We start from the raw sequence: 20,155 nt of genomic DNA on the forward strand, positions 1-20,155 counted from the left end.
CCGGCGATTTGGGTCAGTGTGTCGAGTACACTCTCGTCCTCGGACCTCCAGAGAAGGCCTCACAGCCTCGGCCTCTCGTAAAATGTGTGGCTGGGGCGCCCCCCGTCCTCCCCCGCAATAAGCGCCTACTCATATCCCGAGGCTTGTAGGCCTTACCATGGCTACACAATGGTCAATGTTCCTCCCAGCAAGCAGAGACCATTCCTTAACGCCTCAGTAGACCATCATGTTTTGTGTTTTACAGCTTATGTAGATCTATCACTTCAAGAAACGAGTTTTGAACGTGAACTGAAGTTCTTGCAGGTGTGTGTGTGTGTGTGTGTGTGTGTGTGTGAGAGTAAGTGTGAACATCAAGTTCAATTGTGTTTCTTCAGGTGAAATGGGTCAGAAGAGGCTTAGAAGAAAGGGTAACACAATAGCCCGGCTGTAATGCACACCTGGGAGCGGTATCTTGGGTTCATAAATGAAACCCGCCACGCCTAAAGAAGGCATACAACACAACATTTAGTCCGTGCACAGTTCTGCAGCACTTCATGCCTGGTTTGCTTCTGCCCAAAGTGAAAATGGCTTTGGGAAAGTGGAATTCCGTATATTTCTATTTTAATTACTGAAAAGTTGTCAGAGTTTGGTTAAATACGGAGTTGAGGATTTGAGTGGTTTCATGTGAACCGCTGAACAGTTCTGGATAAGAATTGTTCATGGTGGTAGTGATGGGAGAACAGATAGATGGCTAATGCTAGAGGTTAATGCTTGTAGAAGGCCCTCATAGAAAACTATTCTCCCAAATGGTTATGAAAGAATTATATTTTTGAGCTTTTCATGGTAAAGTGGTACGTGGACTAAAAGCCGCCCTTTTTTCGGTTTTGTTCTTGCGTTTTCCCACGTTTCTAATATCAACATTACATGTGAAGCTCAGAAGACAAGTAGAAGTTTGTAGGTTCTCTGATGGCTATGGATAAGGAATATCTAAAATCTATAGAAACAAATGAAGCAAGATTTTTTTTTAAATAAAAGATGGTACCTATCAGTGCTGTAAAGTACGTTTCTCCACAATTATCCGTTTTGGAGTCTCAACTATGAAATTGTGCATGATTTTTTAGATAGATAGAAAGAACAGTCCTCCAGTTCAACTTTTGTTCCTCCAGGGAAATAAGGCCAATCTCAGTACCATATTAATGAGTACTGCCCCCCTCCCTCCTCTCTTCTGCAGCCTTTTGAACTCTGACTCTTTTTTTTTTATTTTTTTATTACATCCTAAGGTTTGTTATACAGTAATTACGTGAAAACAGTGCAGACCGGATGAGTCATTCTGTCATATGAGCGAGGAATTCAAGTCTTGAACCGTCTGCGGTGCTGGAGTTTGAAAGGCTGGTAACAGAAGTTCTGGGGGTAAAGGAGAACAGTGTCCTCCTACGCTAATGGACTGCTGTAGAGTGATACACAGTAAAATGACAAGCTTGATAAATATTTCTAAGGTTAGACTGGGGTGAGGCGAATCGGACGAGTGGGGCTTTCTGGGGGAACGATGTTCTGAACGAAGTGAGAAGATCCAGGTCTGAATTTCAGAATTTGATGTCTGAAGTCTCAGAAATACAACTTAAACATGTCTATTGAGAAAATGAGGTTAAGAGCTTATTTAAAGTACTTCCTTCCTCTGGATAGGGGTGGACTCATTTCACTAACATTTGCACAGTTACTGGAATTGAATGAACAGGATTTGTAATCTGACCAAAAATTGATACAATTAAATTATTAATCTGGGTTGTGATTCACACACAACAAACTGCAATAAATATAGAGAAGAACTAAGTGAAGAGCTCAGAGGTTAAATTTAAAATTAATGGAAATATATGAAAATATGGAAATTGGAGTTATTACTTCTCCAAGGCCTACAGTTCAGTCTGAAGTTAATTAACTGTTATTTATTTTTGTGGTCTGGCTCTTGCATGTTTGTTTATATGGATATATCTATCTCTAGCATACTTTGCTTTGCCTGTCGTGCCGACATATGGATTACCACACACAATAATTTCCCCCAACTGAAACATCAACAGACTTTTGACTTAAATCACACAATATAAAACCATTTTTGAGGTTCTTCTTTAGCGTTATCAGTTTACAGTTTGACTACAGTGGAACTAAACCTTTTGGCTTCCTGTTGCAGTTATTGAACATGGTGGAAATCAGTTTAGTGCATAGCTGTGTTCTCGTGTATGTTCCTCTGAGGCTGACTCTCTGAGCCCCCCCCCTTCAGATTGATGGCCAGCACGTGTTGTGGATCTGCCCTCAACAAATGGTGTCCCTGACTGTCTTATCAGCTTTGTAAACAACCCCTGACAAGTGTGTGGTGTGATGTGTGAGTGAGAAACACACATGCGTACACACACACACACACGCACACACACACACTCCTCAGCAGACAGTAGGGTGGTGTTTTTGTCTTTCTTAACAGGAAAGCTTGTGTCCTTCTCACATGAAACCAATTAGGCAGGGTTGGGTAAAACGATAGACAGACAGAAGAGAGAGAGAGATGGAGAGACTGAAATAGAAAGTGTGGAAGGTGGTGGTTCTTCATTAAGTTGATCGGATTAGGAGACCCCCACCCCACACCCCTCCAACACACACACACACACACACACACACACCACTCCACCAAGTCTGTCAGCGTCTGCCTCACTCAGTCAAGCAGAACGGCTTACTAATGACTGGTCGGAAATGCTGCTGTTATTTTGGGATGGGCCACACACACACGCACTCGCCCGCATGCACAGAGCCCCAGGTAAACACACACACACACACACAGAGACAGATCACGGCAACTTTTTTTTGGCCTCTGCAGTGAAATAGGGTCGCACGGTTAAAGGTCGTGGAACCATAGAAACACAGCCCCCCACACCATTCACAGCTCCTGTACCCGGCTATTCATTGCTATGGTAACAGCCAAGCTTGGTTACCCCGGAGACGACAGGAGATGGCTGGGGTATGCGAGCGAGCAAGTGTGTGTGTGTGTGTGTGTGTGTGTGTGTGTGTGTGTGTGTGTGTGTGTGTGTGTGTGTGAGTGATGAGACCTCAGTGTGATTGTGAACTGTGAAGGCCTGGTTCTGAGTGGTTTGATGCCTCCTGGAAGCCGATGCTGTGTAATCTATAGGGACGCACTGATCTGGGAATTGTTGGCCGATGCCGTTATCCAGTATTTTCCCTAATACATATCTGCCCTTGCTGATGGACAAGCTCTAGCTGTGGCCGAAATGGCTCCCTGCTCCCTCATTACATTTACATGTAAGGCATTGAGCAGACGCTCTTATCCAGAAGCGCTTCACGCTTCTTTTTCTCCGAAAATATATGTAGCTAGTTTGTACAGACTAGGATCCAAAAGCTTAAATACTACTGAATACTAAAGTCAGTATGGAGACCATAATACTGGACACTACACTTCGACTAAGTACATTTGGAGGAGGTGGGTCTTCAGTCTGCGTTTGAAGACGCAGATCGACTCATTAGTGTTGTGCTATATAGGGAGGGACTGTTTAGTTCACTAAGTTCAGGCATGGAGTCTTCCTCATCAGCATGCATCAGCACCCATCTCAAACAGTTGTGTAAAAAAAAAAGTGTCAATTCTTTTAAGCTGGAGTATTTATTTAACTTTCTGGCTAATTATTTAAAACAAACAATGTTTTTTTTTTTATTATTTGATGCATCCAGATTTAATTACTCATCAGTTTTGTAAACAAACTAAAATATATAAAACTCCAACTTGCCCACAGGTTTGCACGTGTAATTTCAAATGTTGAAATCTGTTTTTCTGGTGCATGCAATGCGCAAATAATCCACTAGGGGCACACAGTCTCTTTTTTTTCTGTAAATGTTTTTATTATATAATATTTATATATGTAATTACTAAAGATCATTTGATTTCTTGGCCACACTGATGTTGTAGAGAGATCAAATATGATGAGGTTAAATCTGTACACACAGACTGAGTTCTGAGTGTAAAAGCATTGAGCTGTTCATGGTGTAGTCTTTGACCGTTATGATGTTTAGTAACCTGTACCTACTGTTAACGAACTACATGGGGAAATTTGCGGCATCCAGTGGCTTGTAACCATCCCTTCTATGAGCCAAGTTAATGAGCTCCACCTCGGCTCCACTTCATTCCACTGTCTGTTGCTTAGTTTCAAGGAGTCTCACAATGCATTCTGGTCCACATTTAGCTCATGGAGTGAGCTACACTGTTCACTAAAACTTAAGTGCATTGTGGGAGAATGTAGTGCCTCAAATTCACACTCAAGTTCCACTTTGAAATTGGGACTGACCTCTTCAGTCGTGCCTTTAAATTTAAATGGTGGTTAGTTTTGGTCAGAGCCTGGATGTGGAAATTGGGACTAATTGCAAATAATTTATGTTTGTAATACTGACCGATATTGGTGTTATTTAGAACCGTGCTAATACTCCTTTTCCACATCATCGATGCTGTCATTCATACAGTACCTTGTATAACGACTGCATTACTGATGCCAGTTTATTAAACTCAATGGAAAAATTGCATGCTAAAGGTCCAGCAGTTGTTCTGGTGCTGTAAGGTTAAGCTGACCACCTTTAGTTTGTCACTTTTGAAGCCCTGAGGCTAGTGTGCAATGTATTGCTTCAAAGGTCAAGTCAGATTTATTTGTATAGCTTTTTACAACTGTTGTTGTCACAAATCAGCTTTACATAAATAGTGATTAATAAAAGACAAAGAAGAAAATATGATGGACATGATGGATCGAAGACCCCCAGTGAGCAAGCCAACGGCGAAATGGTGATGCTTAAAAAGTAATGAGGGTTAGTTTTTGTTACGAATAATAATGTAAAGTTCGACCTAGGAATGTTTTTCTCAGTGTTGCAGTGTGGTGCTTGTCCAGCAGGGGGCAGCAGTGTTTAAGCATGCAGGCCACTTTTATCTGCATCTTTTAAAAAACAGCTGTGAATCAGCATGAGCTTATAGCTACTTGAAAAGAAACGAACCTAGGGTCGGTCCTGAGGGGAGAATATTCTGCACTTCTCTGACAGACTAACATGCATTCTTGGTAGAAGCATTGGCATCTGCTGTTTAGACAGACAGATGGATGGACAGTGATGCAGTGAGCATCTACCAGAAGTTCAAATATATAAATATTCATAGAAATATAAAGGGTGCAAAAATGGCAGTACTGTGCAATGACGTGATGCATAAAATGGCAGTATAGTGCAGTAACGCAGTACAAAAATTGTATTATTGTTCCTATATAGAAGAAAGTGCAAGTGTAAACGATGAATAATGAATAATTATACTTATGATGCACTACTAATGTCAATAGTTTCTGAGGCAGTGGTATAACCAGTGTGGGGTTTGACATGTTAAAGTTAAAGATGCAGCATCCAAATAATCAACAACTCCAAATCTACTGATTTAAGAAGCACTGAATCTCTTGACTGGGGGTATGTGACCAAAAAACCTTATGAAACTACTGAAGTTTGGACCTCAGGGTAACCGATTACGACCGTGTTTATCTCCCATCTTAAAAAAGCTGACCTGAGAGCATGGCCTAAAAGTTAGAGAAGCAGGCTTGGACCCAGAAGGTCAACAGTTCAAGTCCCTGAAAAGGCAGGAAATGGAGGATGTGGGCGGTGGGGTTGTGAAGGAACAGTGCTTTTACAACTCAAGGTCACCTCAGCTGTGAAAGCACTGTTCTTTTACTCCCCCTTCAAGCACCTTGAGCAAGGACTCCAACTCTGATGGCTTCCTGGGTGCTGAGGTAGCTGCCCCAATTCTCTAATGTGTTTGCGTGTGTTCACTGCCCCTAGTGGATTTAATGCACAGGTTCAAATCCATTGTACCTTCGCAGCAATAATAATAATAATAATCTGATCATGGTTCTCCAGACAATAGTTTGTCTAGATTTACAGAAGAACCCAAGCCTTGGTAACGACGTGCATCCCCTAATCTGAGTTGAATTGCTCTGTGATCAGGTTGTTTGCTTTCTTGTGTTTTTTGGCTAGGGGTGTAACTACACACTCTATCCACAATTAGATTTCCCTAATCAAATCACCGGTTAGTCCACCCTCACCTAAATGTTCTGCTCTTCTGGAGTTCAATAAATACACTCTATGGACAAAAGTATTGGGACACATGCATATTCTTGGTTTCTTCTGACGTCAAGGGTGTTTAAACAAGAGATTATCCTGCTTTTGTTGGAGTAGCTGTCTCTACTGTCCAGGGAAGAAGGCTTTCTACTAGATTTTGAAGAAGGTGCATTGCTGTGAGAATTTTCCTGCATCCAGCAACAAGAGTGTTAGTGAGGTCAGAATGTTGGATGATCACCACCCCAACTTATTATCCCCAACTTATCCCAAGAGTACTGGGTGGAGCACCGGCCATCATTCCAGAGAGCACAGTCAACCGCTCTGCTGGGGGCTTTATGCCACTGCAACCCACGCCTGGCATTAGGAGGCATGGTGTCAATAGATTGAGGCTTATCTGCTCCAGAGAGTCCTATTCTATTGGCAGTACTTCTCTACAGGGACTAGATAGGCTGTGTGTGTGCATTTGCACAGCAGTGGGTGCATCTTAAAGTAGCTGAATGCATTCTTTAGAAAGGCTGTCCACAAACATTTGGATATCCAATGTACATCAAGTCAGTTTGAATGATCAATGAGTGAGCAAGTGGTGCTATTATCTTATTTTGAGGGTGTAACTACACTCTTTGCCCATCCTTTGATTCAGTTTTGTCCACATTTTCTTAAAAACGCATTAAAAGAAATGCGTGATTTAATTAAGATCATTTCAAGCAACAGCGTCATCTGATTTCCCTCTTCTCTCCTGCAGGTTAGTCCTCCCTCTACTCGCCAGCCTCCAAAATAGATTCTCTCAGGAGTAAGGTTGAGCTGCTGAAGCTGCCGCTGGCCCTCTCCTCCAAATCCATCTCCGAGCGCAAAACTCAACTGGGCGGAGCCACAGAGCGTTCCAGGGGCGGAGCTGGGGTCCACAAACCCCGCCCACTGGCCCCAGACATGGACAACGAGTCGCAGTACTCGGGCTATTCGTACAAATCCTCCCATTCCCGCAGCTCTCGCAAGCACAGGTGTGTACACAACAGGCGCTCGTCCTCCTCATCTGTGAGAATGTCGTGGGTGGGCTGTCTGTTTGTCTTGTTAATTGTACGTCTTCACACACCAGTGCAAGCAAACATCCATCACAAACGTTTGGGGGCCGCAAGGATCACGCCAGTGGCTTTTAGGAGGGTAGATCTCTGACTTTAGGTTCATGTGATTATGGAAGGGGTTCATTAAAACATGAAAAATACACGGCAGATAAAGATGAGACTAGAATTTGATCTCTATTTAGATACACTATGCAAATATGATTGGAGAGACAGTAAAAAAAAATCTAATTGATAAAAAATTAATAAAATCAAGCATTTCTTTCATTTGGAAATGTTGCTTTATTCAGAAATGAGGTCATACTTTACTGAACAGTATTTATATATTATATTTGGTTCTTTACCATTTTAACCGCATTGGAAAGAATTATGTGTATCTTTCTGTCTGTGGTTACAGGGAACGGAGAGACAGACACCGCTCTAAGAGCAGAGACAGCAGAGGGGACAAATCGGTCACTATCCAGGCCCCCGGAGAGCCCCTGCTAGACACAGAATCAACACGCGGAGATGACCGGGTCAGTGCACCTCACACCTTTTCCTGGGCTGGATTAGGCTTTCAGTTCTGTTTTCAGACGAAAGCCTTTTTTATTCCAGTCAATATGTGGGTTTCCTTCACGGTAGCTTCTCGGAAAAGCTCTTCTGGCAGGTCTCATGGCCCAGCATCAAGCGCTAAAGCACGCAAATCCATTTTCCTGAGAAACCAACCTACAGTTTTAACTGCTGCAAATGTTGTTAACTAGTGAAGCATTTGGGCTGCTGTGTATGTCCTGTGTTCTGTATTACAGGGGCCTTTTTCTACACCACTGTCCAAATTGTTTGGGCCCTTTTAGAAGCTGTTGTCCTCCTCATTGTGCTTTGGAACAAAGAGGAAAACTGCCCACCAGGACCTGGGTCCATTGTTTAGAGCGTGAAGCAGTTACACTGTATTGAATTACATCTTAAGTTAAGAAGAGCATTAGCATGACACTGATCTAAAACAGTACAAAAGAGAAGCGGCAGATGTTAGAAGTTCTGTCGTAGGAGAGCGGTTAGGAGGAAGTGCACACTTTTATGATTTCTGCTTAATGTAAAATTAGATCAGGTTATTTTATACAAGGTGTTTAAAAATGAAGTGTGTGAAAATAAACAAGTACTGACAGTCAAGACAGTCTAGTCCAAGTAGCTTTAACTATTAGGTGATTGTGCCAAGTTAATGCGGCATGCTTTTAGACCTTTCAAACCTTTTATTTACACAAATCAATGAAAAAACCCTATTGGATATAAATGAGCAGATTCGGGTTAAAAAATTAACGTTTTAGGCATTATCATTTCAGCATGGTTATCACACTGTGGGTTTGTGCAGCGTCATGTGAGACAAATATAATGAAATTCCTTTATGTATTTTTTTACTGCTGCTTGATGCAAATGGGAAAATGAATAAAATCTAAAATATATTACAGAAAAAAGTCCTGCAGGTTTATTTACATTTATTAATTTTTTCTACTTCTAATTAAACAGGACTAATAACACACTCTGTAATGATATGTGCAGTACGGTATTTTGTACTGATGATATCCACAATATACTCAAACATTGTGCATCACTATAGCAAAATGTCTCATTATTCTATGATCTATCGCCATATTGCACATCCCAATGCCAGACTACTGCAACCTATTGAAATGTGTTGCACTGGTGTCTGGATTTGTGTGTATTCTGTACTTCAGTGCATAGCTAGAGTATAAACAGTTGTGTGCAGAATCATTCAGTGTAAACTTAATGTAATATAAGCTATAGGAATGCTGTGAAGGTTAAAGAGCACCTCAGTGGCGAAACTGTCAGTGTGGTGTGGAGTTGTGATCTCTCAGTTTCAGACCCAGCTTTACACCTTTTGTTTTTGTACTTGTACTAGATAATTGCTTCCTTTCATTAACTGTGTCCTCTCTCACTGTCTAGGACGATAACTGGGGCGAGACCACCACGGTGGTGACTGGCACATCCGAGCACAGCGTCTCTAATGAAGACCTGACGCGAGCGTCTAAAGAGCTAGAGGACTCTACTCCTCTGGAGTGCAGGCGTTTTGCTGGTCCTGTGCTGAGTGGAGTTTTGGGCCTTTTCGCCCTGCTCACGCCGCTGGCCTTCCTCCTGCTGCCGCAGCTGCTGTGGCGAGACTCGTTGGAGCCGTGTGGGACGCCCTGCGAGGGCCTCTACGTCTCGCTGGCCTTTAAGCTCCTGGTCCTGCTTATCTCGTCCTGGGCCCTGTTCCTGCGGCCGCCCCGCGCCACCCTCCCACGTTTCTTCGTCTTCCGATGCCTCCTCATGGCGCTCGTCTTCCTCTTCGTGGCCTCCTACTGGCTCTTCTACGGAGTGCGGGTGCTGGAGCCCAGAGAGAGGGACTACAGGGGGATTGTGGGGTATGCAGTTTCTCTGGTCGATGCCTTGCTGTTTATTCAGTATCTGGCTCTGGTGCTGCTGGAGGTGAGGCACCTCAGGCCTGCATTCTGCCTCAAGGTGGTTCGCACCACGGACGGAGCCAGCCGCTTCTACAACGTGGGTCATCTTAGGTACGTACCTCCATACGGGCTTGACAAGCCATCTCATCAGATGCCATCTGCTGTGGTCATGCCAAATGGACGGATGAAAAATATATACAAATCTGTTCCACTTTAAAGGAAGAGTTCAGCAAAACCAAATAAGCATAGTTTACATCTGAACACACCCCACACCTAGTCAGTCAGCCGAGAGGTTTACCTGACCTGCGCTTCTTTAGTTTACAATGGAGGATGCTAAGCTAATGTTGTTAACACTGCACCTGGGCTGTCACCAATCTCCACTCTTAATGTATTTGCTTCAAATGTCTTTCACCGAGCTACATAAAGGAGTAAAAACACGACTTGGGTAAAAGCCTTGGATAAGCCTTATTTAAACATTTGAGTAACTGCTCTAGTTTGAGCGCCAAGTGATTGCTCCAGCTTTATTTGAAGAAGGTTTAATTTTGTTTTCATAGATTAAAGTAGGTCATACCATGTTGTAAACCACCAGTCTGCACAAAACAGGTGAAGATCAGGCTGTGTTTGTGGACGTTTAGTGGGTCAAGACATTTTAGGCATGTATTGACTAAGATGATGGTGGTGACCATCTTAAGTCCATTGTGTTTTGGCCTAGCAGCGTCGGCCTAGCATCTCCTTTTGTTAACAAAAGAAGCAGACTTAAAATACCAAACCTGTGTTGGCTGATTGATTGCGTCTGGGGTAAGTGATGAGTGTTGCTCTAGTTATTTATCAATCTAGTCCTTAAATCGTCCAGCAGTTGTAACATTTAAGGTGTTTTTTTTTTTTTTTTTTGTTTGTTTGTTTTTTTTAATGATCAACTCTGTACGTTTTTTTTTTTTCCCTTTTATTTATTTAAAATCTCTCCTTTTCCAGGCAACCAACTTGTACTTTCCAGCTGAGAACTGGGTCCTAACACTGATTTATGTTATATTTTGTGCTGACCTGCCTTAGAAAACTGAACTTCATCATTTTGATATCATAACTGATTTAAAAGTGTATATATATAAGTATTATATTTGGATATTTGACAAACAGATGCATAGTTGAAGTTGGATTTTTGCCTAAAAGCTGACTGCCCGACCAAAGTATTGGGACACGCCTCTTAAACATGGAATTCAGATGTTTCATTGGCTCAATGTGGCTCATTGCCACAGGTGCCATGCAGTCTGCCTGTACCCACATTAGTGAAAGAATGGGTGGTTCTAAAGAGCTCACTGAACTCCAACATGGTTCTGTATGTAATGGGAGACACCACTGCAACAAGAAGTCAGTTTGTGAAATTTCTCCCTCCTAGCTCTTCCTCCATCAGCTGTGAGTGGTATTATTATTGAACAGTGAACGTTTATGAGGAACCACCGAGAGCAGCTCGACCACTGAGTGTCAGTCCACGTAAAGTTACTGAGTGGGGTCAGAGTGCTGAGCTCTGCAGGCTTGCTGCTGTTAGAGCTTAGAGCAAAGGGGACCAACTCCATATTAATGCCTATGGATTTAGAATCGATTGTTGAAAAGGCTCTTGTAGTTGTCCCAATATTTTTGTCCATATGGTGTTCACATGACTATGTATGCATCAGGGGTTCACAACAAATTAATTTAAAAGTTTTTAAATTAAGTTCATCAGGTTTGAACTGTTCAATGGTCATGCTAGTACTACGCTGGACACTCTGTGACGATTATGACCTTTTCTTTCCGATTATTAAGTTGCGATGGGGAAATTGGGTGTATGACAGTTTCAGTACAATAAGAGCAGTTCCTCACCCTGAGCTCATTTACATGTTCTGTTTTTCTTATATGGGTGTGGATTCACTTTCTATTTTGGTGGTTGATTTTGTTTTTCTGTTCTTTCGTGATTTGGTAACCTTATGATATTTCTTGGATGTGGTTTCACACACTAATGGGTCTGTTGGTCTTAGTTGGTGGTACTGCATGTTTACTGCAGTACCATCTCTCTCCACTGGAGGTCATAATCATTATCCCAGTCATACCCCAACAAACAGTTCTAAAATAGGGAACATGCATCACTCTGTTGTACCTAACATGTCGTGATGATGCTTGTGTTTTTTAGTATCCAGCGGGCTGCGGTGTGGGTGCTGGATCAGTACTACAGCGACTTCCCTGTCTATAACCCGGCTCTTCTCAACCTGCCAAAGTCCATCCTTTCCAAAAAGATGTCTGGCTTTAAGGTCTACTCCCTGGGTGAGGGTAAGCTACTGTCTTCCTGCCTATTTATGAAAACGGTGCATTTCTCAGGCACATTGCATCCCATTTGAACACGTTTCAAAGAGATGATGAACATGGACGGCTATTTTAAGATGTAATTTAAAGCTCCAAGCTCATGAGGTGCCTCATATCTAATAGAAAAAAAAACATGGAAGGTTCAGCATTCACCTAAAAAAAAAAAAGCCTTCCCTGAATAATCTGGAGAAAAAAACCTCCAGACCACCCCAGGGCCCAACCCATGTTTTGGTACGATCATCTTTGTTGTAGTGGTGTGGGAACAGCTGAACAGTCAAAACTGTTACCATAGTTACAGGACCTCTTCACTGCACAGGTTTCCCATTAAACTCTGTTTTGCTCGTCCCCAGAGAACAGCACCAACAACTCAACCGGCCAGTCACGGGCGATGATCGCAGCTGCCGCTCGCAGACGGGACAATTCCCATAATGAGTACTACTACGAGGAAGCAGAGATGGACCGCAGAGTCCGCAAACGCAAAGCCAGGTAACAAACCAGTTCTGTCTGAGTTGAGTGTAAAGCATCTGACTGGCAGTGTTAAATGTTTTTGTACAACTGTTAGTTCTAACCACACTGTCTGAATTTACATCCTTGCTAGGCTTGTGGTGGCTGTAGAGGAGGCGTTCACACACATCAAGCGTTTACAGGAAGACGAACAGGCCACATCTCCTAAACACCCACGAGAGGTGATGGACCCGCGAGAAGCAGCTCAAGCCATCTTTGCACCAATGGCCCGCGCCATGCAGAAGTACTTGCGCACCACGCGGCAGCAGCCCTACCACAGCATGGAGAGCATCATTGCTCATCTTCAGTTCTGCATTACACACAACATGACGCCAAAGGTGAAGAAATAGACATGTTTAACTTGACTTCTTAAAGCAGCTTATAGTCAAGAAGCCTTTAAATCAGATTATGGCTCACTCCTGGGCTCTCCCTACAGTCAGGTAGTGTACTTTTCACTTGGAGCCACCCTTAAAGAGAGATGCAGACCAGTTATTCAGAAGCGTAGACACAGTAGAGTAAGATTCTGCATGATTATGACTGAGCTTTACAGGGTGTTGTGAGCATTGTCCTGCACACGTTACCTAGTGCGGTTAGCAGTGTCCCGAGCCTGAAGAAGCAACGATGGAGACGTTTTTCTCCCTATTACAAAAGTCAGTAGAGCGTCACAATGATTTTAAAGCTGCGATATTAAGGTAAAAATGCTACATAGTGTTGCTTTAAGCAAGTATATTCAAGAGACAGACCAATGGACTTCGAGTGCTATGCAACCCACGGTTGTATGGACAATGTATTTGGACACCTGCTCATTTAATATTTCTTTTGAAACCAAGGCTCCTGCTTTTGCTGGAGTAACTGTCTCTACTGTCCAGGGAAGAAGGCTACTAGATACTAGAGGAACATTGCTGTGAGAATTTGCTTGTGTTCAGTGACAAGAGCATTAGCAAGGTTAGGATGTTGAATGATCACCACCCCACCTCATCTATAGAGCACCAGCCATCGTTCCAAAGAAAACAGTTCCTCACCTCCACAGCTCAATGCTGGGGCCATTATATCCTTCTTGCCCACATCTGGCGTTAGGCATGGTGCCAATAGGTTTGTGTAGATCAGCTCCAGAGAGTCCTATTCTATTGGCAATGCTTCTCTACAGGGACTAGACCAGCTAGACCAGTGTTTGCACATTTGTAAATGCAACTTAAAGTAGCTGAATGCATACATTAGAAGGGGTGTCCACACACATTTGGACATATAGTGTAACAGGACAGAAGACATTGTGTAAATTCTGTGTTCAGCTTTAAGGTGGGAACACAACGTTGGTTTTCCACCTTTTTCAGTCTCACTTTACGTTTGAATCCATTCATAAAGTCTATATCTATTTCATAAAAATTAAGCAGCTTGTATAACAAGACTTTACAGCCTGGTGTACCTATTAGTTTGCTGATGTACTCACAGAATCTGCAGCTGTTTTTTTCTCTTAAACTAATCCATATACTTCCTTAATTTTTTTAGGCCTTCTTGGAGAGGTACCTGACCCCCGGCCCAACCATGCAGTACCAGCGGGAGAACGGCAGGGGACGCCAGTGGACCCTCGTGAGTGAGGAGCCTGTGACCTCAGCGCTGCGCCAGGGGCTTGTCTTCTCGCTTCGCCGCCTTGACTTCGCCCTGGTCGTTACAGTGACATCCCTACCTTTCCTTAACCTGGGAGAGGAGTTTATCGATCCTAAGAGCCACAAGTTTGTGATGAGGCTGCAGTCTGAGACCTCAGTGTAGGAGTGGGGTTTGAAAGGAAAGAGTAAATGGAGAATGGGAGACAAATGAGAGAAAGAGGGATCCTTGGTTTAGAGCAGGAGACGGGGATAGAACCACTTTTTTTATTTTTTAAATAAATCCGAGGCTGTCCAATGTGGCCTCTGGGTTTGTTTTTTTCTTTGAATTCCTTACAGAAACTGCCCACTCCTCAAGAGACTGACAGCTCGTGTCTGATTTGGACTCTATGGTTCTTTTATGCATTTCTGACTCAAGACTGTTGGCATTCCCATGTCATTCCCATTACTTCTGTATCTCCAGCCAGTGTCCTACTGCATGAACTGTTCAGCTGGTCTTGTCCTAGAGGACCACAGCACTGCCCATTTTGGTAAAAATCCCCTGCTCTAAAGCACCTGATTGGACTCTTTCTGATAACAGGCAAAGTTTTGGTTATAAACTATATCTGTACAAGGAAGTGTAAGTAGAAAAAGTAGAAGGTAGAAAAAAAAAACTCGCCCAGGAAGATGAATTGGGTCAGAGTCATCACTTTTCTACAGAAGCTGACCAATAGTTTCTTGGAAGATCTATTTTCTTTCTTTTTTTCTTTTTTTTTTTTTTTAAGGGGAAGGAATCCCTTCTTTAAAACGTATGTGACCACTGTCAAGTCGAGCAACTGTAAAAGCATGGTATGAAGCATCCTCCAGCTTGGCCAGAGGACTACGTTAAGAGAGTAGGTTTTTTTTTTATTTGTGTAATTTAACACTTTATTTACACCTGAAGTCATTCAGAGTGGTTTGGTCACAGTGGTGGTGAATGGAACCAGTCTGGAACAACGTCTGATGTAGAGTTTAATGCCTCTAAAAGCAACATTACACCAGTTATTAGTTATTACATACAATGGCTATGAATATGCTGCCGTTTTTCCACCCTCCCCCTTCAAACTTTGGCCTAAAAAGGTGGAGAGTTATGCAAATTAGTTAAATAAAGCTGCTGATCTTAATGCACAAAGCAGGTTCAGGCTCTTCTCCTGTTGGCTAGGGTTTAAGTTATCTGGTTAAACTGTGAAATCTGCTTTGTGAAATGCTCCCCTGGTCTCCATCACCCACCACCATCAGTAGGTTTCTCTATACACCTTTTCACACCAGGCCACTTGGAGTGAATGCTGACTTCTCAGTGATTGAATGCAGGAATTTTGAAAACTGTAGATTTCCCCTTCAAGTTAAATGGAGGGCGTTTTAATTTGGCAATATATTGATTGCTGTGATCTCGAGGATCTGGCTTTCAGGCTTGCAGTGAAGCATCATGTCAGCCCTTTTTCTATTTACAGACTGTTTTAGGATGGGAGAGAAGCTGGGGAGCTTCATCCGTGCTTTGTAAAAACCAAAACTGAACACTATGAGCCAAGTCGTGCTAGAAACTGTCCAAGTGTATTCATGTGTCAACACTATATATGTCCTAATTAATGGAAACACTATGTTATGCAACTAACTGCAATCCATCTGCGATTCAGGAGACTTTAACGCTAACCGTGCTGGCTGTCCGTTTGCAAACTTCACATCGACGTATCAGGTGACGCTGCCTTCAGAGACCTCAATACAGATGATTAGCATTGTCGACACTACTGTAATCAGACGTCTCGGCGGAACTGGACCACTGCACACCTCTGCACCGAGAGGTCCTGCATATTTACAATCGGCCTTTCCCTCCATATCGTTTCAGTGTCCTTAAGTGTGTGTAAATATAGGGACCCAGATCGCAAGGGCTCGTGAATAAGCGTATCCTTTATTCTTCGTCAAAGGTTTTGCCTTGATCTTTTGGATCGATCGATCTCTCTTTCTCTGGAATGTTTTAAACGGTTCACCCGGCGTCGCTGATCAAGAAGAACACGTTAGTAAGGATCCGTTAGCATGTTATGCAAGTGAGATCGTGCTAACTGGTCTGCAGTAGCTTTTTTTTTTTTTTTTTTTTTTTTTTTTTTTTAAACGTTTATTCGTGTTCATATTTCAGGGTGAGCTGTTCGTTTTTGGCTGTGTCTTGTGTATTGCAATTTTTTTTATAATTCTAAAGAATCAAGAGGCCTTTTTAATGTTTGTTCGTTTACAAAAACAGTGGTTCATATACCAGCAGGGCTTCCGCCCTATCTAGCTTTTCTCCAGAATGAGGTAGGAAACCATTTTGTCAATTCTTAGTTCAACATTCTGTTTAAAAGACATCTCAATAACCCAATGACTCAAACTCAACATGCATCAGAGAAAAAAAGGATGCAAAACCACTGGTAACAATTGAATGTGTGCCAAAACGTCCCATTCCAGTCATAAACCAGACCTACTTCTGAACCTCATTCTCACCTCACACGTTCACGTAGCATTCCGTCTGAGCCTTCGGTTAGTCGTGGTGAGCCTCGGGCACCGGGGGGCCTTTTTTGCCTTAGAATTCATTCAGGAGCTGTAGTGTAGAGACTGATCCTCCCCGCAGGCAGAAGTGGTTTCAGCACAACTTCTTACGCTTATGTTTTGGCAGCTTTGAGTCACTGTAGGTTCCTCTGTTATTGTTCCTTTTGTATATAACTCTAATTCTCATGTTTTCAAAATCTGCAGAGACTGAGACCTTATTTCATGTAGGTTGTTTTTAAAAGGAACCTCAGAACAACTTTTCTTCTTAGGCCTAATGCATGCACATAGGTAATGAAGTTTTGTAATTTTTGTATTCCTTGCCTTGTTTTATCACAATCTCTTAAAGTGAAGCTAAGCCTTTTAACTTTTGTTTTTTTACCAAAAAAAAAAAAACTAAAATGGTGTTGTAAAGAGATTTGTAGTTGTTATTGTGTGATCCTTTTTTTGCATTTGATAATTTTAGAACTAAAAACATTACAGCATTTTTAATAAATGATCTCATTACAGCTTAAACAGTCTGCATGTCTCTTGCACCACGTCTAGGAATCGCAGTCACAAACCTGTATTTACTTTTTATTTTCCAGTTTTGTCTCATTGGAGCCTCTAACGATCTGAGTTTTTATTTAGACATTGTGCCATAAAGACCAAAACTCACCTGAAATTTGGACATGTGATTCAGTTTGACCAGTCCGATCAGATTCAAAACCACATACAAATTAGGCTTGAAATGGTGGGTGGGTGGGTGGGTGGGTTGCCTATATCTACATAAGTGTATGCATTACATTGCTTCTACATGACTGGCTGATCAGATAATTAATTAAATACATTTATATTAAACACACACAAGGCTTAATCTTTTAATGAGGCTTTTTTTTTTTTTTAAAAGCCAATGGGTCATTGACAAAATCTGGGCCCTGTTTCCAAGAAAAGAGCCCAGTCCACGTTTATTATGGAAACGGGGCCCATATTTTGTCAATGACCCATGTCAGGACCCTTGTCAGGACTGACCGCTTGAACCTGATTCCACTTCAGCATATCCTATTTAAGTAGTATTAAGCAGGCAACCTTGCGGAGGATGCGCTGCAACAGTAGAAGACCATGTCTGGTTTCACTTCTGTTAGCCCAGAACAGAAAGCTGCAGTGGCTCAGCACAGGCTCACAAACCTGGACAATTGAAAACTAGAGAAACGCAGCCTGGTCTGATGAATCCTGATTTCTGCTGAGGCCCACAGATGGTCAGAACTTTACTCCAACAGCATGAATCTGTGGACTCGACCTGTCTTGTCAGCAGTCCAGGCATTAACTGGAGGGGGGGGGGTTGGGGGGTGGTGGTGCTTGTAGGTTTCGGGTGGTTTTAGACAGTGCAGAAAAAGACCTTGCGACCCCTGGCTCTCATCACCACCTCTGTGGGGGGAGGAAAAAAAAACAAAAAAAACTCCGTAGGTAAGTTTCATGACAACGAACCACTTTGAACAACATGTTGAATGTTTGTTTACATCTCACTGTAACAAATAACTGACTAATGCAGGAATTCTGAACAAATGGGTGGAATTGCCCTTTTCATTTAAACACTACAAGTAATTTGTGTGTTCTTTTTAAGAATAGGCTCATGGTTTTGATGTGCTTGGTTTCATACGTCCTAGAAATGTAACTCACTTTGACAAGTTGTGGGTGTTAGTGGGTGTCTGGTAGTTTCCGTTTGCAGGTCACGCTGATAAAAGGAAGCACGTGACCCCACCAGACTTCCCCAAAGTGAACTTCTCATCAGATACGGCAACTAGGAGCACATACTTCAATTTTAAAAGTGGGCATGAACAACATGTATGACGAATGTTTTTCATTGCTGTGTATTAATGCTGTACGGCAAGGGGAAAAGCAACACCCACACACATGCATACACACACAACTCCAGGATTCTGGTGTTTTAAGGGCCGGCACCACTGTTCATAGACTATGTAGCAACACGAGAGCTCAAAAGGGCCCAAAATTGGTAACTGCACTGATCCTGCCTTAGCTAAATAATGAGCTTGGTATTGGAAGTGACAGGTCGTGAACCTCACACACCTGTAAACCAGGCCTGTAAAACGGGCCAATTCCAAACCCTAAAACTCTTACAGAACAGTCAGATTTGTTATATTTGCATGGATTTTATCCACTAGTCAAAGCCTTTCGAAGCTAAATGCAAAAGCTAGTTTGGGGGAATATGGAAATGAGTCTGAAAATCCAAAAACCTAATGCTAGGCCGACCGAAGAAGGAGATTGGAAGGCCGAAGGCTTAAAGGCATCGCTAGGTCGACCAGGGACTCGTGGTTAAAAAGGCTAAAAGCTAACCTAAAGCTACAATGTCTTCAGCTAGCTATCTGCACACTGTGCCTTCTAAAAGATGTTGGGCTATAAATGCCTGTGCGTCACTTTTGACTGTCTGAGGTGGCTGGTATTTTTCAGAATTGTTCTCTTTTGCCTGAACCAAACTCTGAGGGCCCTATTTTAGCGAACTTGGGCGAGCCGATAACCACGCTCCGTGCGGCTTGATTTAGGGCATCAGTGTGTCTTTGTTATCATAATGGCAGGAAACGTTCATATTGCACGTCTCGAAACACACAAAAGGCATGTACTGAGTCTCTTAATTAATCATGGGTGTGTTTTGGGTGTGTTTCAGTTTGTGACTTGCCATTCCCTTTAAGAGCCAGGTGCTGGATTGCTGGACGTGTCCAACGTAACCAGCTTGTTCACGCTGTGAAGGTGTAAGCAGGTCATTTATGGGAACAGCACGCGTATATTGTTGATATAAAAGTTTGCGTAGCTGCCAACTGGTATGCGCTATGGGTTTGGACACTGCTGCGTGTTCATGTGTATGTAACAAGTGGGAGTGTGCACGCCTGTTGGGCTGCACACGCCTGTGTTGGCAATTCACTGCCAAGATAGCAGTCTGACTGTTGTTTTCAGTCAGTGGCACACCTGTTTTCTGTTGGCAAGATAACAATACGCCAGAAATGTACCTGAACCACCGCACCCATCAGCGTAGATATATTCACAAGCAGCTTTGCTATTTAATTGACACAGGCGGAAGACGTAAAAATAGACTGTTGGCGGGGTGGAAGAAAGCAATGAGCATTACGATGTGTCTTGCGCAGGGTGTAAGACAGGATCCCTGAATGTAGTTACTGAATGTATTTAATAAAAGCCATATTGATCAGTTATGTTGATCGATGACCAACAAGGTAATGTTCCTGCAACTCAAGTTCAAGCCAACAGTAATTCTCACTGATTCTCATTTGTTCCACCTAAATGTTCCCTGTCCACTCCATGTTATTACAGTGGTGAGCTCACATTGCAACGCAAGATCAATCACATGTAGCTTCTGAGTGTAGTTTAAGCTTAATATATCTAGATGAACTACTGGCAGTGCATCAATTCATCGCAACACTCCTCATAAAATTCCGTATAAATGGGCAGGACTTAGTTTAGACTGCATGGTTATATGTTGATGTTGATGATAGTTGATAGTTGATAGTTTATTGGTATATAACAAAAACAATGAAAGCAAGCGGTTGTATGTATATTTTATTAGCAT

General features: G+C 42.6%; 1 protein-coding gene across 2 annotated transcripts in view; it reads left to right on the forward strand.

Annotated features, from left to right (window-relative positions):
• vangl2 (VANGL planar cell polarity protein 2) overlaps positions 1-17,020 on the forward strand; it is an 18,576-nt gene extending 1,556 nt beyond the window's left edge. The window contains exons 2-8 of one of the 2 annotated variants that reach the window (XM_072687310.1): positions 6,845-7,100; positions 7,576-7,693; positions 9,114-9,721; positions 11,772-11,908; positions 12,292-12,427; positions 12,540-12,783; positions 13,952-17,020. In XM_072687310.1, the coding sequence (XP_072543411.1) occupies positions 7,030-7,100; positions 7,576-7,693; positions 9,114-9,721; positions 11,772-11,908; positions 12,292-12,427; positions 12,540-12,783; positions 13,952-14,212 (1,575 nt within the window). In that variant the 5' untranslated portion in view covers positions 6,845-7,029 and the 3' untranslated portion in view covers positions 14,213-17,020. The remainder of the gene's footprint in view (positions 1-6,844; positions 7,101-7,575; positions 7,694-9,113; positions 9,722-11,771; positions 11,909-12,291; positions 12,428-12,539; positions 12,784-13,951) is intronic. The other variant, XM_072687311.1, reaches the window with a different exon arrangement.
• The last annotated feature ends 3,135 nt before the right edge of the window (positions 17,021-20,155 follow it).

Source organism: Salminus brasiliensis, chromosome 9 (genome assembly GCF_030463535.1).
Source record: "Salminus brasiliensis chromosome 9, fSalBra1.hap2, whole genome shotgun sequence".
NCBI classification, from domain to species: Eukaryota; Metazoa; Chordata; class Actinopteri; order Characiformes; family Bryconidae; genus Salminus; species Salminus brasiliensis.